This window comes from Mauremys reevesii, linkage group 8 (assembly GCF_016161935.1).
Source record: "Mauremys reevesii isolate NIE-2019 linkage group 8, ASM1616193v1, whole genome shotgun sequence".
In the NCBI taxonomy this organism is placed as follows: Eukaryota; Metazoa; Chordata; order Testudines; family Geoemydidae; genus Mauremys; species Mauremys reevesii.
The window spans coordinates 13,848,756-13,870,827 of record NC_052630.1 but is presented as its reverse complement, the minus strand read 5'-3'; the positions used below and the strand labels follow the sequence as shown (position 1 = coordinate 13,870,827).

The window sequence follows — 22,072 nt, the reverse complement described above, 5'->3', positions numbered from 1 at the left end:
GCTGTTGTTGTAAATACAAAATACTGCAACATTTAAGGTTGACAAAAGTAATTAAAAGTCTATTTGAGAGAGAAGGTGGCTGAGGTAATATCTTTTATTGGACCAACTTCTTTTGGTGAGAGACAAGCTTTTGAGCTTACACAGAGCTCTTCTTCAGGTGATCTTGAGGGGGAAAAAAGTTCAAAAACTGCAAACTCATGAAAGAGAAGGGGTTTGAAGTGAAGGACATTGGGGAACTGAGGGACAACATCTAAGTTAGGTGCTGTCTGTAAAAGATTGGATCCTCTCTCTAGGACAGAGTATGCTAGGAAGCTGTTCAGGGACAATAGGAAATCTGTATTAGAAAAGAGAAACTAACTAATATAGAATTGTAAAGCCTGAGATCGCATTTTTGTTTATTTTCTATATAACTTGCATGTATTTCTTTTCTTTACCATTTCTATGATTTTTCTATTAAATAAAAGTGTTTATTTTTACCACAAGCAGGTCTCTGGTGTGCAAACTTTGTGGAGTGTGTCCCTCCAAAGTGAACTGATGATAGGGGACAGGTTTCTTTAATTTGGAGGTGATGAAAGGAAAAAGTCTGAGTGTGTGGTGGTTAAGAACTCGGGGAGATGGATTTGGAGGTTACTTGGGACCAGCGGGGGTTGTTGAGGTCACCCTGCAAGGAGTAACTAGGCTGGTGGAAGATTGAGACCTTTTATCATAAAATATCAGGGTTATAAAGGCCCTCAGGAGGTCATCTAGTCCAACCCCCTGCTCAAAGCAGGGCCAATCCCCAACTAAATCATCCCAGCCAGGGCTTTGTCAAGCCTGACCTTAAAAACCTCTAAGGAAGGAGATTCCACCACTACCTCCCTAGGTAACCCATTCCAGTGCTTCACCACCCTCCTAGTGAGAGAGTTTTTCATAATATCCAACCTAGACCTCCCCAGCTACAACTTGAGACCATTGTTCCTTGTTGTGTCATCTGCCACCACTGAGAACAGCCGAGCTCCATCCTCTTTGGAACCTCCTTTCAGGTAGTTGAAGCAGCTATCAGCTCCCCCGCCCCTTTCTTCTCTTCTGCAGACTAAATAATCCCAGTTCCCTCATCCTCTCCTCATAAATCATGTGCTCTGCCCCCCTAATCATTTTTGTTGCCCTCCGCTGGACTCTCCAATTTTCCCACATTTTTCTTATAGTGTGGGGCCCAAAACTGGACACAGTACTACAGATGAGGCCTCACCAATGCCGAATAGAGGGGAATAATCATGTCCCTTGATGTGCTGGCAATGCTCCTACTGATGCAGCCCAATTTGTTGTTAGCCTTCTTGGCAACAAGGGCACACTGTTGACTCATATCCAGCTTCTTGTCCACTGTAACCCTTTGGTCCTGTTCTGCAGTACAGCTGCCTAGCCACTCGGTCCCTAGTCTGTAGCAGTGCATGGGATTCTTCATTCCTAAGTGCAGGACTCTGCACTTGTCCTTGTTGAACCTCATCAGATATCTTTTGGCTCAATCCTCCAATTTGTTTGTCATTCTGAACCCTATCCCTGTCTTACAGCGTATCTACCACTCCTCCCAGTTTAGTGTCACCTGACAAACTTGCTGAGGGTGCAGTCCACGCCAGTAGGCTGGCTACTGGTGGCAGAGCTCCGAGCCACCATAGCAATATAGCATTAAGACACCCAAAGTTACAAGCCAAGTGGTGACAGAACCGCTTACTGGTGTCAGTGATTCCCAAAGCATCACAGTTTGAAAGCTTGTCTTATTGGACCAATTTCTGCTGGTGAAAGAAAGATATTACCTCACCCACCTTGTCTCTCTCATATTCTGGGATCAACACAGCTACAAATACACTGCAAATAAGTATATTAGTAACTCTGAAAATTAAGTGGTTGTACAAATATATTGGTTGAGATTTTCAGAAGTGCCTACAGAATTGGACCACATAGCTCACATTAAATGTGTGTGCGTGTGCACGCACCTCCAAAATATATTTTTCAAATGTATATAGATGACACCTGACATGCTCATGGACATGGTATTGGTCATGCAGTAGATGGCATCCTTCCCTTGGAGTTGGTACTGACCAGTTCCTCTTCATGTTGTGAGGGGTCTTGATCCTGGGGGAAGCACTCTAGCACTAGGAACTTAAACATTAGATCTGGCTTCTATTGGTATTTAAAAATCCTGTGGCACTTTAGAAATAGCTAGGTATGTTAGTTCTAGTGTATTTGCTAAACTCCTGTTTGGACAATTAAATAGTTTATCTAATTTCATCCCATAGTTTTTTGTGGGAGATAGATATATATATCTATTTCTCACATCCTGTCCTAAACTTATTGTGCACTATTAAAATGCTAAAGAATTTTAGTACAGGGTGAAATCATTCTTGTATATGTAGTTTGTAACATGCTTTGGGATGAAAATGTTTTAAATACAAGTTAATATAATTTTATTTTTGAATATTCATTTTTAAATAGGCTCAAAATATTCTATGATTTAGGATAAAAGTTAATTTTCAGCTTAAAATTCTTCACAGGCCATTCCATTTCAATATAAATGAATACTCATAAAATGTTAATTTGTGGCAGTGTATCAGCAATGCTCTTGGACTTCAATCTACAGTCTAAATCTACAGCATGGTAAAATGTGGAGCTTCAGTACCAGAGTGATAACTTAAATAACATATATTTTATTAATATGATGACAAATAGATGACAATATCAGTTATTTTGATTTTCTTTCCTACAGTTCAGACACTATTGCCAGATGTTGGTATATTCTTCTTTCTGGATCTGTCCTTATGAAGGACTCCATGTTTTTACCACCATGCAGGTATGTACAAGTTAATTTAACTGCTTAAAGGGACATAATCAACGTTTACTTCCTTGCATATGTTAAAAAGACTGCCTTAATTTTTTCACTTTCAGTAACTTAAAAATAGAATTTATTTTTCATTATTTTCAAATTTCTCTCAGATTAAACATTGAAGATCAATTGTAGCTTTCAATTTACCAGGCTTCCTTTTTAGTTCTCAGTGTATTAGAGTTCATATAGCAAATACTGCATCAGAGGTATTCTTAATTAAAAATGGCTCCTGTTGACTATACTTGAAATTTAGGGAAAAGTTTATTTTTGTTTTGGGCTCTTTAATAAAATCTTATCTAAAAATATATGACTGCGTAATAGTCTATCCACGTGATTTGGGATTATAGTCAATAGCAGTATGTGATTTTTATATGAAGTAAAAGGATTGGTGTCAGTCACAGTGAAAACATGACAAAAGTCTTACAACATTTCAAATTTGGAGCACAATGAACATTAGGTGACTTGTTTAAACTGAAGCATAACAGCTGATTTAGGGTTAGGGTTAGAGTTAGGGTTAAACCTGGCTGCCCTGTGATATTCTGCTTGACCTTGTATATCATTCTGAATTAGGGTGACCAGATGTCCCGTTTTTAAAGGGACAGTCCCGTTTTTTGGGACTTTTTCTTATATAAGTGCCTATTATCCTCCCACCCGTCTCGTGTTTTCACAGTTGCTATCTGGTAACCCTAGTCTGAATTTTTTACTTCACTGTGTTATGAAGCCATACCTGGAATATTTGTGTTCATGATACATCTTCAGGAATTGTAGTTGAAAAGCATCAGATTTCCAGTCTGGAGGAGGAGGTAGAATTTAAGATTAATAGCTTCTGTATGAAGAAGCAACTTGACTGTGTCTGATGCTCTTTATGTAGGTTGTTAATTTCCTTGTATGTTTTGGAATCTGTGTGTCAGGTGGGGAGAAAAGAGTGAAACTTGTCCTCCTAATATAGTGAAACAATGGCAGTGTAAATCTATAGCAGTATAGCCTATGTCAGCATGAAGGCCTTGCTGGTACAAATTTGTGTCAAAGTATGTCCATTGAAGCCATATCTTTTATAATTTCAAGAAGAGGTCTTATTGAAGCAAATGAGCAATCCTTGAGATTTTGCTCCCCTGTTGTTTCAGAGGTAGTACTGTTTATTTTGTGACTGCCGATGCCCACAAACAGGAAAGACATTAGATTCTGATGCTCTAACCTGATAAACATTGAAGTTAAACCTAAAGTTTTGCATTGTTTTGTTTTTGAGTGCAGTTATGTAACAAAAGTCTACATTTGTAAGTTGAACTTTCATGACAGAGATTGCTCTACAGTACTTGTATGAGATTAATTGAAAAATACTGTTTCTTTTGTTTATCATTTTACAGTGCAATTATTTGTAATAAAAATAATATAAAGTGAGCAGTGTACACTTTATATTCTGGGTTGTAACTGAAATCAATATATTTGAAAATGTAGAATAACATCCAAAAATATTCAGTAAGTTTCAATTGGTATTCTATTGTTTAACAATGCGATTAAAACTGCGATTAATTGTTAATCACATGAGTTAACTGCGATTAATCGACAGACCTAATTATTTTTCTTATTCTATTACTCTAATGTTTGCTTTTCTTTACGTAAATTCTCTGTCAAAATAGTGTTTTGACACTATCTAGTTTATCAGTAATGCAAATTAGTGTTGGGATGGGACTCTCAGGAGTTTGAAATTGATTGAATACGTCATCAGTCATTCAAGGATAACATTGAACTCGAATTAATATGCAAATTACATACAATTAACTCTGGCCTAAACAAAGACTGGGAATGGTTGGGTCATTACACTAATTGAATCTCTTTCCCTATGTTAAGTTCTCCTCACACCTTCTATTGGCCATCTTAATTATCACTTCAAAAAGTTTTTTTTCTTCCTGCTGATAAGAGCTCATCTCAATTGATTAGACTTTTCCTGTTGTTATGCATACTTCCACCTTTTCATGTTCTCTGTATGTATAAATATCTCCTGTCTGTGTGTTCCATTCTATGCATCCGAAGAAGTGAGCTGCAGCTCACGAAAGCTCATGCTACAATAAATTTGTTAGTCTTTAAGGTGCCACAAGTACTCCTGTTCTTTTTATTGACAAAATAGATATATAGGAAAAGTTACAGGATAAATGATTTCTTCAGAATGAGGTGCCTGGGACAACCAGTTTAAATAGATTGTTGTTCACCATCCTCATTGTAGGACAGAGCTGATTAACTACAGTGCCTCCTGATGCTATATCTTGCCAGGTTTTTTCATTATGTCAACAGTTAATTTTTTTTTACACCAGAGAACATATTAAGTGACTGCGCTTTAGCTTTTTAAAAACCAAATCTTAGCACTTGCCCTCAGACTGTGGAAACAAGTTTTTAACAAGGAGAAGGTGAACTTGGTGCATTTTAACTGGATTATCTTAATACATATAGCTAAATATTAGCAAAGCCTCTGTGTACTACTATATATATTTTTCCTGTTTGTCTATGTAATTTATGTGTATACAAGTGAACCCTTAATTAACACATACACTGATCGTCCTTCCCCACTTGCATCTACTTAGTTCAAACCAAATAAGAATTTAAGTGCCACAAGTCATGTCTGATTTGGGAACTTCCTATCTAAGAGGGTTGCCCTATCCTTGCATCCTATTTTGGACCAGCTGGTGAGTGTGTGTTTCATGCTGCTGCCCTTCTCTTGGAGCCATTGAAAAGGAAATTTATCCCCCAGAGGATTCTACTTGCTATGTCTCCTGCCTCCTATGACAGCTTGGTGGTGAAGGTGGTGTTTGCTAGCATTAATTGCTGAGCTTTAGTGCTGGTTTTTTTTGGTGAAAGGGTTTGCCAGCTCACAACTGCAACTAATCAACTTGTGGTTTGGTACCATTTGATTTCTCTTTTATAAGAGAAATGCCAGGAGTTTAAAAGTTAGTCCACAAAGGTGTAGACCTGGCTTGACAACCAGTCTGGGCAGCCTTTGATGTCAGTGAGATGATGGGAAGTTGCCTCAAGAATGAATCTGCTGCAGGCTCAAGGCCTTAGGTTGCAAGCTGTTTGGGGAAGGGAACGGGAGCTTCGGTAACAGGGTACAGTATTTATTACAGTGGAACCCGGATTTGATATGGGTTCTGGAGAATAGGTTATTGTGCTGTGACCTCTGCTTTTCGTATTTAGTAGTATTGTTTTTCACCTCATGTTCCCATCTGTTTGTATCTGCCTGTTGTCTCTTCTATTTAGATAAGTTCTTTGTGGGGAACGGACCATGATCCATGACAGGAGCACCTGGGTGCTACTGCAAGAAAAATAATAAATAATGGGTGCCACTTTAATGCTAATAAGTTATTCTCTTTTCTCACCAATGCAGACTAGTAAGTTATTAAACTGAGATCCAGACAAGCAGCAGCAATGAATGAGTACTGAAAATTTTGGCACCATTGTGCATGCGCGCACGTGCACAAACACTGTATTTACATCTGTGCACTCAAATTTTATGGTAAACTTTAACAGGACTGAAATGTTTTTGAGCTTAGTATCTAACTAGAGGCAGGAAATTAAACTCTCAACCATTCTGGAGTGAAGTTCAGCAATGCCTGAAGTTTGTCACAAGTGGATATGTGCATAAAGCCTAAATAAAGACTGCATGGAAATGGTGTTTTTACCTGAATTTAAGGAGTGAATGATTTAAGTGACTTATGTAAAAAAATAAAGTGCAAGTCTCCCTTGAATTATTAATGAGATTACAACTGCTTATATAGTGGATAATGAGGGAAAGTGGCTGCCAGACTTTAATAAGGGTAAGAATGTTCTGTTGTATGAAACTGTTTACAGTCTAAATCATGTGCTTCTTGGTGTTTTTCAGTCTACTTAGTTAGTGAGATCATCTGGGAAGAAGATGAACATTCTTTCCTTTTGGGTAATGAGACAACCTGTATGATGTACAAAAGGCTTGAAGGAAAAAAAAATACTTGGAGCTCAACCACCACAATTAAATTAACAACAGTATTTTTATTATTTAAGTATGAGAATGAAAAGCTTCAGAGATTTTGGCCTCTTCCATAATCACATAAAACATTACAATTACGTTTCGCTCTTCTAAGGAGAATGTAAAACTTTTCTATGAAAAGAAAAAAATGGGTGCAAAAGAATTGAAATATTTCTACACACAGTCAGGTGGCACTAAAAGAAATGAAATTGCCCATTAGAAACACTGCGTGCTTGGCCTAGCCTGCCAAAGGTATTTGCTAAGAAAGGAAAAGTTTAATGTACAAACTTTAGTCAGCCTCTGCACAGCACTCTGATCGTAATTTAGCATTTCAGAGCAAATTTTCTCATTAACTATGTACTCTAGATCAGTGGCTCTCAATGAGGGGTGCACGCATCCATAGGAGTACTCAGAGGTCTTCCAGGGGACACATTAACTCATCTAGATATTTGCCTAGTTTTACAACAGGCTACATGAAAAGCACTAGCGAAGTGAGTGGAGACTAAAATTTCATATAATGACTTATTTATACTGCTCTGTATACTATGCACTGCAATGTAAGTACAGTGTTTCTAATCCAATTGATTTATTTTATAATTATATGGTAAAAATGGGAAAGTAAGCAATTTTTCAGTAGTAGTGTGCCGTACCACGATTCTATTTTTATGTCTGATTTTGTAAGCAAGTAGTTTTTAAGTAAGGTGAAACTTGAGGTACGCAAGACAAATCACACTCCTGAACGGAGTACAGTAGTCTGGAATGGTTGAGAGACACTGCTCTAGATACATTTAAAGAGTCACATTGCGCTCATTTGTGATTAAGAGATCATGTGTGATTATGATGGAATACTTAGGCACTGAGATTTTCAAATCCTCTTTACTAAGTCAATGTGTGTTCAGAATATACATATTGCTATGTGTATTGTTTACACTGCCATACCTGTTAGATAATAAAAAATGCATTGTTTTACACACTAGATTTTGAGACATGTACGAGTCTAGAGAAAACTGTATTGTGACAGAAGGTAAAGATTTCATGCTAACTTATATATTTTAGTATGGGTATTTATTTAAACAAGCTCTGTTTCTTTGTACTTTTTAGTGTTCTAAATCTTATGTTTTATATATATATATATATATATAATTTTTTTTAATTATTTTTTTTAAATGTGGTGTGCTCAAGCTTAGGCTTGGCTAAGATAGAATGCCACTAATATTTGAATAAAGAAAGAATGAAGGATATAAACTGTCATAAATGACAAGAAGACTACAGAAGTATGAGTAACAATGGACCATGTCTAAAGCCAAAAGATTTCATATTTTATAATGAAATAGTCAGCTTGGTGCTCCCTTTCCTTTGACAATACGTGCGTATCCCTAACCCCAAACCAAACAGACTAAAATCCTTATGATCAGATTGCACACTGTGAGAGCTTCAATGTGCATGAAAGATTAACCATTTATGAATTTTGTGCCCTATAGTAGTGTGGTACATTTCAGGTTCCTTTTTGTCATTTGAGTACATGTTTTCTCTCTATATGTGCCATACAGTGGAGTTGCACATTTTAGAACGGTCACTATTTAACTTTTCTTGTGAAGCAGTGCCTTGGATAACTTTGTTTTCTTGATCTTTATAGAATCTAGACAGTTTACTCAGGTCTCTGCCATTGCTTACTTTGCCTTGCAGGTTAATACTTGGTGTACCCCAGTCCCCGAGTTCCTTTGAAGCGTACCTCTGTAGTGTCCAGCTCCTGTCACTGGACACTAAGAGTAATTACCAGGTTTGCTATTCCAAAAGGAACAGTATACACATAGCTTGATTGGTACGACTCAGGATCAGGTCCTTAATAACATTACAGCACTGAAATATATTTACAGTGAATCAATCATAAGTTTATTATCAAAGGTTACATTTTAAAGTATTGTGAATAAAAATAAGTTGAAACATGGTTACACATATAAACAAAATATAAAACACAACCCCAGATCTATACTTAATAGTTACCTTTCCTATTTATTAAAGTAGATTTTTCTCCCAAGGATACCGTCTCTGACAGAGCTGCTGATTTTCAGTAACCAGATCACAGGTTTTCCCATGCCCTTCAAGGGGTTTCCTCAGTAAATAGATGATCAAAATGTCTTTGTCTCCAGTTATAGTCCATAAACGTTTGATATGCCCTTTGTTTTCCAGTGTCCTGCCCCCTCCCCCCCCCCCTTGCTGGCTTCATATCCTCATGTTGACTTGGAATGCAAATGTAGCTTTACTTGTTTTGATTTACTTTATACCTATCTCTGATGTAAATTGACACATAGCCATGCTTTGTCTGGCAGAAAACCTGTTATAATGAATACATACATTTTACAGTGATATTTATGACCAGCCTGACACCCACTTTCATTAGATACCTTACAGTACTCTATTTATAGATAAATACCATGAAAGAGGTGTGTTAGGTGTGGTGAATGTGTCAGGCCTGATGGGAGTTGCTGACAGAGAGCAGCGAACTTTTTGTTTGTCTGGCAGTAGTGGGCCTCTTTATTGCACTGATGGTGACTGGAAGTTAAATAAACAAACATTTTACATGCAGACTACATTTTAGTTTCAAATTTCATATAATCGAGATGCTAATGGAATTAAGTATTCTAATATTTAAAATAATTTAATTAAACATTCAGTACTTACAAAGCACATTGCATCTTCAAAGCACTGTGCCAATGTTTGCCAATTTTAAAAAGTAATATGAGGAAAGAAAAGTACTTGAGATGCTGCTTGTTGACCCTGGCTCATTTGTTGAATTATCTGTTTAAAATAAAATATTCAGAACACACAGGAGGAGGTTGAGCCCACACAATATAACTCCCCTCTCCTTCTGACCCTGAAAACACACCTGTGCAAAGACCACCTGTTTTGTGCTTTATAGTTCTTAGGTAATAGGCAAGGAGCAAGTGGACCTTGAGAAGAACTATTTTTTTTCATTTCATCAGGCCTCAGCAAAGATTTTTGGGATAACAGAAGACTCTCTTTCGTATGCACACTCCCACTATATACTCCCAACCCATACATGAGAGGTTTTGGCCTGAGAATGACTAGAGATCACATGGTAGCGCCATGCTGTCATGGGTGTTGAGCAGGGATGGGCAAACTTTTTGGCCCGAGTGCCACATTGGGGTTGCACAACTGTATGGAGGGCCGGGTAGGGAAGGCTGTGCCTCCCCAAACAGTCTGGCCCCTGCCCCCTATCCGCCCCCTCTCACTTTCTGCCCCCTATCCAAACCCCCAGTTCCCTGACTGCCCCACCCCTATCCACACACACCCCTTACAGCCCCCCCCCAGACTCCCACCCCCTATCCAACCTCCCTCTGCTCCTTGTCCCCTGACCACCACCCCCATGGGACCTCCCCACCCCTAACTGCCCCTTGGGATCCCACCCCCTTATCCAACTCCCCGGCTCCCAGTCTCCTGACAGCCCTCCCAATCCCGATCCACATCCCCACCCCTGATAAACCCCGGGACTCCCACTCCCAACCCTTCCTGTTCCCCAACCCCTGACGACCCCCAGAACCTCCACCCCATCCAACTGCCCCCTCCTCCCAGACTGCCCCCCAGGACCTCCCACTCCCTGCCCCCTTACCAGCAGCAGGAGCTTGCAGCTGTGACACCTGGTCAGAGCCAGCTGTGCTCCTCATGCTGCCCAGCATGAGCGGCAGGCCAGAGTGGCTGCAGAAGGGCTGGGGATTAATCTCTCTGGCCAGAAGCTCAGGGGCTGGGCAGGACGGGCCCGTGGGCCATAGTTTGCCCATGTCTGGTGTCGAGGGTCTGAGCAATAGTTTGGAGCCCCGTAAGCCTCTGTGTGAATGACCTGAAGGCCCTGGGCTTTCTCTATAGATTTTGAGAACTGATTAAGTTGAGGTACCTTGGCCCCTGCATGGGAAAGCAAACCTTCCTTCCTCTCTTTATTCCCCTCCGCTTCATTCAGTGTCAACTGCACAAACGTATTATCGCATATTGCTAGGGTATGGAGCTTTGTTTAGTTTGCCTCCCCCCTCTGCTTTTCAAGTGGGAGAGTAAGCTCTAAGCTATCTTGTATTGGGGAGTAATAGTGGAGAAAGGTAATACTTCATTAAAGGCTTGGAAAGGATGTTTGTATTTGCAATTATCATTGAAGATGCAAAACCAAACAAGGCTATATTTTGGGGGAGGGGTTGCGGGGGAGGCAGCATGGGCTTGTACTGCATCCTGGGAGCTATCAGAAATGATACTGATCAGACTTCAGTTATTTTCATAGTACATCATTGTATGGCTAGAATAGCTGAGTCTAGTTGAAGAGAACATGGTTTATTAAATTCAGAACTGCTGCTTGGTCTTATTGTACAATATGAACATCTACTAGATTAAAAAAAATCAGTCAAATTATTAATCCATTGGGTCTGTATTTCTGACCCAAATAGCTTTGTTTGGGATTGTAAAATATAAAAGCAGTAGCTGCTCTGTATTAAAATATTCTGGTGGGAGGAGTTGCAGGGGTGGTATGGGGAAGGAGTGTAAGAGGAGAGAAAGCTAATGTTAGCTTTGAGTAATGAAAATTTTTCCAATTCTTTTTTAGAGAATTACTGTAGACTGAAAACAAATGTTGTACAACGTATAAAACTGCTTTTTAACTATCTTTCAAGACAGTTCTTTTCCTAATGCTCTACTCAAAAGAAATTGTAAATGTAGGAATAAACCTCTTCAGGTGTAAACTTTTGTCTCCTTTATAGAATAAGACGCAGTAAAGAGAAAGAAACAAGGCATCAACACTAAATTGGACAGACACTAGGTGTAGCAGTTAACTGTCATCTAACTTTTTTATTTTTCAATTATTAGGCATGTGTCACGGGGTGCAGCCCTCATTGCCAGACTGGTGCCACTCCTGGTTATTCTGGGGATTAGCTCGATGCAAACACCCATGTCTGTGGTCTGCACCCCATCACTCTGTCTCTGCTCCCGCCTCTGTCTCCTTTCTCAGCTCCCAGAACCTCAGTGCCCTCTTTGTGACTCAGTCCTCTGAATATCCCCCTCCTGGGGGGTGCATATCACCATCCTATTGTCCAGCCACTTCCCCAGGGGACAGTGGGGCGACCCAGGCCCGCCCTCTACTCTGGGCCCCAGTAAATAGAAGTTTCCTGCTGCCCCTCTGTAACGTCCATCAGTGATGCTATATTTCCCTGGGCCACTTCCCTTTCACCCTACCACCTTCTTCGCCCTCACCTAAGGGTATTCAGCTGTTCAGTTTCAGGAGCCAGCCATTGCTTTGTGCAGCATACTTGCAGTTCTCTCAGTCCTCCGCGGATGCAGTCCTTACTTCCTGGGCTCCTAGCAGCAACAGACTCCACTCTGCCAGTGCCCTGCAGCTCTCTTTTATATGAACCTACTGAGACTGGATTGGTTGCTCCCTGCAACTCCTCCCTGATTGGCTGTGTTTCCCACAGCCTCTCTGGGCTGATTGGAGGTCTCTCCTCCATTGATCCCTTTGGGGCAAGGCATGGTTAACTCCTTTTATGTCTGGGGCGGGGGAGCCATATCTAAATAATAATATTTGTTTTTATTTGCAGCTACTCTGGAAGGAAATCTAACTTGCCTCTGGAAATCTGAATCTATTATTTATTTCCTCTAATGAATTATGTGGAAAAGAGGGTTTGGAACACATAATGGAAAATATGGTCATTATGAATGACATCTCTTGAAAAATAAAATGTTTTATACACGTGACAATCTTTGAAATAGAAGTTGTTGATCCTCCTGAGTTTAAAAAAAAATCCAAATGTTCCTATTCTTTAAAAAAGGCATTACTTGTAGATTTGTTTATAAGATGCACTTGCCTATTAAACATTCATTGCTATTCTACGTTTTTGGGGATATCCGGGAGATTCTGTTAATTCATAGTTGAGAAAAGTGATTTATGTCTTTGCAAACTAAGTCTGAAAGGGCAAACGCATTGCTGTAGTTATGCTGAGTGTTTGCTGGAATGTGTGTTATGCATTAGACACATTCTTGATGATCTCTCAGGGTATGCACAATGTGCCCAGCCATTTGATAGTGTCATCATCAGCCTGGTGGAGAGTTGGTAGACCACTGTCAAAATAAATCAGTGGGCACTTGTTAAGGATACATGACATAGTCTGAAGTTGAATGCAGCTATATGATGGGGTCATTAGAAAAAACCCATTTAAAGAGATTGGCTGCACAATTGCTCGGTCCTGTTCAAAACTGGTTCAGAGATGATGACAGGTGCCTTGGCATATCAAAACCTGGTGGGCAGACGGTGGGTCAGTGATGAGAGAATGATTAACTGCTATTGTCACTGACCACTCGTTGCAGCAATTAGATTCCACTGTCATGTCTTGTGGTAGCATAAATGACCATAAAGGGCATCTAGAAGACAGGTGAGCTGGCGGGTGATTGAAAAGCTCTGTGTATAAATGCAGGATGCTGTTTTCATGGATCTTGGCCAGTTTTTTCACTGATACTGTTCAACGTGTACATCAACAACCTGCCAGCTACACTCTTGTGCAAGTTTATCTATGCCAATGACATCTGCTGCAGCTACAAAGCTTGTCCTTCTCAGAAATTGATGAGCTCTTGATGATGTATCTCCTGGCAGACTATTGTAGATGATGGCACCTGCAGCTGAGCTTTTCCAAGACAATTTTTAGCGTATTTCATCTGTATAATTCAAGTGTAAGCCACGAGTTTTCTCCAATGACCAGCGTCTGCAGCATGATCCAAAACCTAGTTTACCTTGGTGTCACATTGAATAGGTCATTAATATACCATAGTCACTTGAAGATGGCAGCCAACATCAGCACTTGGAACAACCTGCTCAGAAAACTGTCTGGTTCAACATAGGGTATGAGCACATGGACGCTTAGAACATCAGCCCTTGCCCTCTGCTATTCATTCTTGATGATGAGGGTGGGAAATAAGTGTTTCCCAAGCAAAAACAAAGACAAGCTCTGACTTCTGAAAACAATATTTTAAAAACTAATTTCCATTCCTCTGTCCTGGGACAAGGTAATCGGTTGTTTGAGAAATGTGATGTGCTGTATTCAGCTTTCCGGTAAACATTGCTGATGGGGAAGGAGTGATGAAAATTTTGCATGTTGGGGAAATTTTTACCAAAAATAAATAATGGATCTGTTGCAGTAAGCCTATGTTTTGAATTCCTCTTTTTGGCTGTAAACTGGCTCCTTTATGTCTTGCTGTTCTTTCTAAATCATACTGCACATGAGATTGGTGATGCTTTTACATGGATTAAAGAGAGTAATCAAGATAGTTATTGAATGAGTTTTTTTAAAAATGACTGTTTCAATAAAGCACACTAACATTTCTTAGGTTACAGATGGGCCAGAAAAAAATATTACTTCTGCTGGTGTCTGTGAGATTTAACTTCCTAATACTATGCTTGCTTCTTTAAAAAACCTGCTTTTTTCCCCCCCAGATTACACACATTTAAATGTTAATTAAACCTCATTTTAAAGACAGTTTATTATGTTCAAAGCTTATATCAAGAAGGCGTTTTAAAGGCTGCTGCTATTTGAGAGATTTCTATAGTCAAGATTCTCTGTATCTTTATAAAAGCTGTAAAGCACTTTAATAAATGGGTGGGTTATATTAGGGTCCCATACTACTTGAGCGTGCTTTTTGGGCCTTGGGGTTGAAAATGTCTAAGATCCACTTCCTGCAAACACTTACGTACATGCTTACCTTTACTGCCACGAGTTGTACTATTGAAATCAACTGGGCTACTCATGTTAGTAAAATTAATCATATGCTTAAGTGTTTGTAGGATTAGTGCTTAAGTGTTGTGGCTCTATCAAATTTAAATTAAAACTTACATGAAATGTAATGCTATTTTTGAGAAAATATGGCTGACAAATTCAGGCCACATGCTGGATACTTGCAGGATTTGATCAGTCCAGTTACTTTTTTTAGCCATCTCAGAGTGTAACTATATGCAATCCATAAAATTATAAGGCAGTATTTAGTATTCTGTAGACTTCAAATTAATCTGCTTGTGATTCTTTGTAAAGTTAGGGAACATTTGCATATCCACATTATTTAGCATCTTCAGGATATGTGGAATGTAGGCCTAATTTATAAAGGCCAGGGTATCCACATACCAATGTACCTCTCTGGTGTTAAAGAACAACACAAGAATTCCTGGAGTAAAGCATAATGTGTTTTATTATTTCACTTTTGAATTAAATAAAGCTGAAATAAGCAGTTAAAATACTATTTTTGTATGGACAGATGGAGTGAAAACTTGCATTGCTGCTCCTTACATTTGGATCCTCACTAATGTTTTAATCAGAAACCAGTTTCAGGTACTGGGACTAAAAAGACACAATTTTATTCTTGATGATGTTTTTATTCTGGTTGTGGTAAGGTAAATGAACTGATTTTATTTTTAAAAGGTGTTTCTGGACCTTGTATAATTAGTGAAGCACTGATAACTCACATTTTCTCTTCCTGGTGTATGTTAGCTTACAAACCGTTAATTAAGAACAGCAGTGAATCAGAAAGTGGGGGAAAGAAGTCTACTGCAAATGAGGTGCTTTACAAACAAAAGCCAATGAAAAGAAAAGACTTTTTAATATGTGGAAGGCATTTTGTCTTGCAACTGTGTTGCAGACCAGTGACTTGATCTCAGTTAATAATATAGATGTTATGTCTGGATATCAAGCAACAGGTGCACATATTACAATGATTGAAAAGCTGCAGTCTGGCTTAGAGAATTGACTTTTCTGGGCTTCAGCCAGCAAAAAATCAGTAGATTCCTAATATCTAGTTTACGACTTTGTACTCCAATGAATAAGCTTTTTTGGTTATCTAAATATTTAATCAAAGCTCACTGTGTTTTTTAAAGAAAACTGTTCAAAGCATCCTTTCGGCAAAAGTTAGCCATAAAGTCTTGATAAACCAATACATTATTATGGTTGAATTGTCTGACCACGAATACTAACCAATAATTGGATAATAATGTTGTAATTCTTACCTAAGCCTTTCGTAGTTCTGTAAATAAAATAAAGTATGCAAACCAATGAAATTTCCAATAGATATTTATAGCTATGAAATCTGTTTCTCATACGCTCCATTTTTTTTAACATTTATCTTGACGTTTCTTTTTAGTGAGGTTAAAATTGGCAATTGGATTATTTTCATTCTTGTCTCTCTGTAAGCCTTAAAGAATATGTAACATACTGTACCAAAATGAGGATTTCCTATTTAAATTATCAGCTGATGCTTTCTTTACTTTGATTAGATTGTCTAGTCTTTAGTTTTGTTTCCCTAGAGGTATTGCTTTATTAGCCTTGTGCTTTGTCTGAATAATATATTTTTCCAGTCCTTCCATATTTCTATCCCTGTGTAATACTAAGAAGACTTAAAGAAACATGCTTTAATTTCATAGGGAAGTGTTTAGTGTGTAAGATGGCTATAATATGTTGTAAACCTCATTTCTGTTGCTAAAAAATACACTGATGTTCATCTGACATCTACATGAGAGTTCAAGGCTTTGTACTGATCTAGCTACCTGGCATCTCCTCAATGCTTGTGACTTCATATGAGCACTGTATTACACTGAAACAATGGACCTATCAACCAGCAGCAGGATACTAATGAGTGCGGGAGATGCAATTTATAGGAGCTGGAACTATGGTACTGACTCCTGAAAGAGAGAAGAATCGCCATTTTCCTTAGCACCTTCAGAATTAAATGCACAACTTCTTTTTCCAGTTTAGTGCTCCCTCAGTTTCTTCATATGCATGGACACAGTACATACCCACCACACAAGTAAGCAAAAAATCCTCAAGCGTAATTTCTAGGTATTTCAGTGGAAGACGTTCTTGGTAGGGAGAGATTATCTCCATTTCCTGAGCAGCACTCGGATACTAAGATAAATGAGGGCCATATAAATATTTGCATTGTGGTGATCTGTTTTTAATAAGAAAAACATGTTTTGAGTTCGAGGTAAGATTTTACTATTGGCCTTGTATGTACAGGCTCAATATGAAAAGGCTTTTATCTTGTCACAAAAATTGTCTTGCTCATTTGGAGTTTTGTATTTAGTAGCTTAACTTTTTATTTTATTGTTTGTTCTTTCCACTGCCAAGTTTTATCTGTCTTTTCCATTCTCCATTCATTGTTCCTTCTGCCCTTTCTCATGCCCAACTCGCTTTTAATTTGACTGACTGAAGCTGAACTTAGTTTATCCTTGTTTTAAACATTACATACAAAACTGTAATTATCTTATTTAGTTTGCAGAGTCAGGTATTCGTAAATTAGGAAATGCCAGTTTAAGATTGCTTGTGCAATCTTAATTTTGCTCTGTTGAACATATGTAGTATAATTTAATTATCTGATCATATACTGCACTTTTCCCTTCAATTCCTGCCTCATTCAGTGCACAGGATAGGTGGTGCTCAAAACTAACAGCTGTTCATTTTAATTTTCCTCATTCACTTTGTGTCCCCTGCCTTATTCACTGCACGCTTATCCAGAGCCTGGTATTAATGTGCAAATATTCATAACCTTGTTGTCTTTTGTAGGGTGCTCATTGTTGTAGTTTTTGTATGCGTCATAAACATTAGTGAAATTATTTTCACAATGAGATAAGTGTGTCATCTCCATTTTACAGTTGGGGAAGACAGACTAGTTAAAGGGTCATATAATAAGACTAGATCTTGGATCCTCCCGACTCCCAGCCCTGTGCTTATTTCTTCAGCCCAGACGGTCTTACTGCCAGTGGTGCTGAGCATTCATAGTTCCCACTGACTGACTGCAAATACAGTTGTCAGTGCTCAGCATGTCTGCATATGAGGCTCTAGGATTCTTGAGCTGAGCACCCAGAAAACAAGGAACACCTAATTAGTGGCCAACTGCCAAAATTTTACTTTGTGACTGCTCAGCATTACATAGGAAGACTCTGGTAGGGATAGAATGGTGTTCTGTGACATTCAGCTGCTTTAAGCACGTAAATCCTTTTGATTCCGACAATCCTGGACTATCTTAGCTGACCACAGGAGAAAGTTGTTAGGGGTGTGTGTGTGTGTGTTTAAAAAAAAATAAATGTGTAGCTTTGGCCACATGCTGGGTTGAGGAAGTGACTGGGGGAGCCTACCATAAATAGTGCCCCCAAACTAGAGGACCATGTACTGGGTCTCGTGAAGGGGGATTGCAAGGTGGGTCTTCCCATTCCACAGAGGCTGCCTGCTTCTGGGATTCTTGGTGTAGCGTGTGCTGCTACTGTGTTGGTGGCAGTTTGGACCTGGCCCGTTAGAATGTCCGTGTCCAGTTGTTTTAGCTTGCTCCCAGAATTTTAGTAGATAACACAAGTGACAGAAGGAAAATAGTGATTTTTTTCCAAAGGCTGTACTCAGCTAAATGTGAACAGACTATCATTGGACAAAGAAAAGGCACTTCTTTGCACCTAGGACTTTTTCCCTACTGAATTTTAAAGGCCCGATACAAACAATGGCGATGTTCTATCTTCTCAAGAAAAGGTCACAAAAATCTTTTATGGTAGAAGTGTTAGGGCAACCTACGTATAAGGCTTTGCTACCAGCTGTTCCTATAAACAATAATAATAATCATAAACCTTTACAATGTGTTATCAAATAAAAAACAATGTTTCGTGTTGCAAAAATACAGGCCTAAAAACGTTAACTGTGTCGTAAGTCTTACAAGCTAAAGTTAAAATGAAATACAGTGGAGTAGAGTTAGTTTAAGGAAAGCAAACAAATCTTAATAGAGGTCTAATTTATACATCAGTTACGATCTGATTTTATACACAACAGCAAGGTATATGAAAGTTGATGCTCAACATCTGGTCTCTTTTCATTGAGTACAGCAATCAGCATGTGAAATTAGGATAGACCTGGCATGTAGCCCATACTGTGTGCTGGATTTTTTTCCTTCTATGTTTGTCAGTCTCCTAACATGATCTCTTTGACTTAAGTCTCTGGTGGGAGGGATAGCTCAGTGGTTTGAGCATTGGCCTGATAAACCCAGGTTTGTGAGTTCCATCCTTGGGAGGGCAAAAATCTGTCTGGGGATTGGTCCTGCTCTGAGCAGGGGGTTGGACTAGATGACCTCCTGAGGTCCCTCCCAACCCTGATAGTCTATGATTAAGTTGCATAAACATATTGGATTTTAAGTTGAACAGACAAATATCCCTTTTGTAATTTCATAATTACAAAAGGTATGATAAAAACACCTTGGCAAGTACTGTATTTTACTATGTGTACATTGACAGCACTCACAATGTACTGTGTGTTTATCTGATAATGACATGTTTTTACATGAGTAGAGAGCCTTTAGGTTAGATATGCACTATACTCCGAGCTGCACAGTTACGAAAAAAAGCAAGAGACTTGTGAGAACAGGTCCCAGCAGGGTAAGGAGACAGGGAACAAAACATTAGGCATCTAGCTGTAGCAAAATGAAAATTCTGAGGCTGCATGTGTCTGTATATGAGAGTGTGTGTGCCAAATTCCACAATTATGAAATCATGGAATCCATAGGGCTTTAACTCAGATGCATGGGGTAGTTCAGACCTCTCAGAAATATAGTTTTTCTTTTTGAACTGTGGAAGACAACATTCCATAAAAGCCTAAAAACTCTTTTTTAATTGTACACTGAGATTTTGGAGCACAGTTGTGCAGCAGAGGATGAATTCTGCAGCAAATTAAGCAGCCAGAGAATTACAGAATATATGGGGTCCTGAGAATAGTATTTCTTTTACTCCCACAGCTAGAGTGCATGCTCGCATGCTCATTCTCTTGGTCTCTCAAAATCAATAAAATAAAGGTAGGACTGAGTGTAGGACCTAGGAAAGCATGGAGAATTGCCCGTCTTTTTTTAATTCAAGTAACTGATGAACAACTGTTAATTTATGAAATGCAAATAAATACATTTTAGGAAACTTTATATGAAGAATTTTTTTTATAAACAGCAAAAATGTTGAAAACATCATTTAATATTCTTCAGGTATAATCCCCTGGCTAATGCCAGATCAAGTAATTATAGTGCCCTTGTTATTGTCCTGAGGACAATAACTAGCCAAGTGATTATTAGGACTCAGATTAGTTAGCCAATTAATCTTCAGGTGAAAGTTCTGCAGACAGATGGCTAATGGGTTGAAATTGTGCTGTGCAAATATATCTACATCTATTCTTCCACCTGTGCCAATAAGCCTTACAGGAGTTACTCTACCAGCACTAATGGATGTTACTGTTTGTAAATCTTCTCACAGGGTTGGGATGGAAAACAAGATCTCTCCCTAAGAGTAATTTCATAGCTTATTCGGTGCCTACTCTAATTATTGTTTCCTCATGTTAATGTTGTACTATAAGCCAAAGAGGAATTATTATAGCTCTTAAGCATTTGTTGAAATTTGTAGGAGGTTTACTACATGTGCGCAAGTCAGCAGAACGCTAAATTATATAGCACTGAAGCTAGCCATTTGTATTTCATTGAAATGTGTGCAGTAACTTATTAAAAGGAATGTTAAAATGATTATTTAAAAATATGATAGTTCTGGCAAAAAAGTTTCTATGAAAGCTGTGCTTTCATAATTCAATCAATAAAACAGTACCTGGCGTGGTCAGTCAACTAAACTTCACTTTATTGACTTGCAAAAGTGAGTCATTTGTTCTTCAGGGTTAGCAATGAGTTTTGTTGTCACTGGCACATAGCCCATTCAGATTGAGTGGTCAATAATGGTACAATATTTTGATAGTGGAAAACTGACTGTGTAAGGAGCTTGACCTTTCTTACTGTCAGTATACACTTAGTGTTTATTAACGTTTATTCTCACTTACACAATTGCCAAATGTTGCAACATCAGTAAAGAGATGAATTTGTGAATGGTTGTATATATTTATGTAAACAAAGTAGTATTTTGACAACATTGAAATTATATTGATCATGCCCCCCTTGAACAATATTCTGGGTAAAATATAATTTACTCATAACTTACGTGTGTGTGTATAAGAAAAGTATTTACCAGTTTTAAAAGAAAAGTAAAAAATGCTAAAACTGTTTGTTCAATAATGCATTATATTGAACACAATACATAGCTTTACAGTGATGTTTTAAAAATATTGTCAGCTTTTAATTTCAAGTTGCATGGGATTGAAACTAATTGACTGAACTGTTTAACTTACAGAAGGTTTAACTTAAAGGAGTTTTGTTTTAAATATTTTTGATAAGTAATCATTTTGAATGGTAACATTTTTAACTTTCATCTGTAACACTTCTTTGTATTCAGATTTCATCTGAAAGTTAAAAAGATATTAAACTATTGTGCATATGTGATAAACAGGTGCAGTGTCATAAAGAACAAAGTAGTCCCATACAGTGCAGCACCACTAAACCTTGCTGTATACTGAAGTGAAATAGGCAATCACTTTTGAAGGTGAATTATTACCCTATAGCTAATGAAAGAACTTTCCCAATGTTTTAAATCTAGAAGAATTATATTGCAGGACCACAGGACACCTTGGTTAGATATTTAAGACTGTGGTGCAGAAATTATAAAATGGAATTCTAACCAGTCCTGACCTAGAGATGAACTGCTTGAATTTCCTTATATTTTATAATAGCATGCATCATGCAAAGAGTGGGCAAATGAGTTATAAACATAAGAATCAACAGAATCATAAGAATGACTATACCAAAGGTCCTCCTAGCCCAATATCCTGTCTTCTGATAGTGACCAATGCCAGGTGCCCCAGAGGGAATGAACAGAACAGGTAATCATCAAGTGATCCATTCCCTGTCGCTCATTCCCAGCGTCTGGCAAACAGAGGCTAGGAACAAACATGGGAGATTGTTTGACTATGTCGTCTGGGTCATGCACTGTATGGAAGAAGCATGACAGAAGACACAGAATTTAGCCAGCAGCTACTAGTGTGGATGTCCCACTCTGAAACTGACATATTTCAATATGGAAATCATGGTCTAAAAGCTTCTTTACTATTACAGTACAAGCAGGGAACATTTTAGTCATTATCATGATAACTGTGTGGCAGTTCTATTTAAAGACTACAGTTTCTATAATACGTTATCAGAATTCAGAATTTGACAGTTCAAATTGCAATGCTCCTACTGGTCATAATGCTTTATCATAATGACTGTTAGGATTGTTAACTTTGTTGCTTGGAAGGATCTGAGGTTTCGCT

At 38.4% G+C, this 22,072-nt stretch overlaps 1 protein-coding gene across 4 annotated transcripts in view; it reads left to right on the top strand.

The window, feature by feature from the left end:
- Positions 1 to 22,072, top strand: part of RAPGEF6 (Rap guanine nucleotide exchange factor 6) — a 230,410-nt gene that overhangs the window by 51,342 nt on the left and 156,996 nt on the right. For all 4 annotated transcript variants that reach the window (XM_039486057.1, XM_039486060.1, XM_039486059.1 and 1 more), the window contains one exon: positions 2,741 to 2,824. In XM_039486057.1, the coding sequence (XP_039341991.1) occupies positions 2,741 to 2,824 (84 nt within the window). The remainder of the gene's footprint in view (positions 1 to 2,740; positions 2,825 to 22,072) is intronic.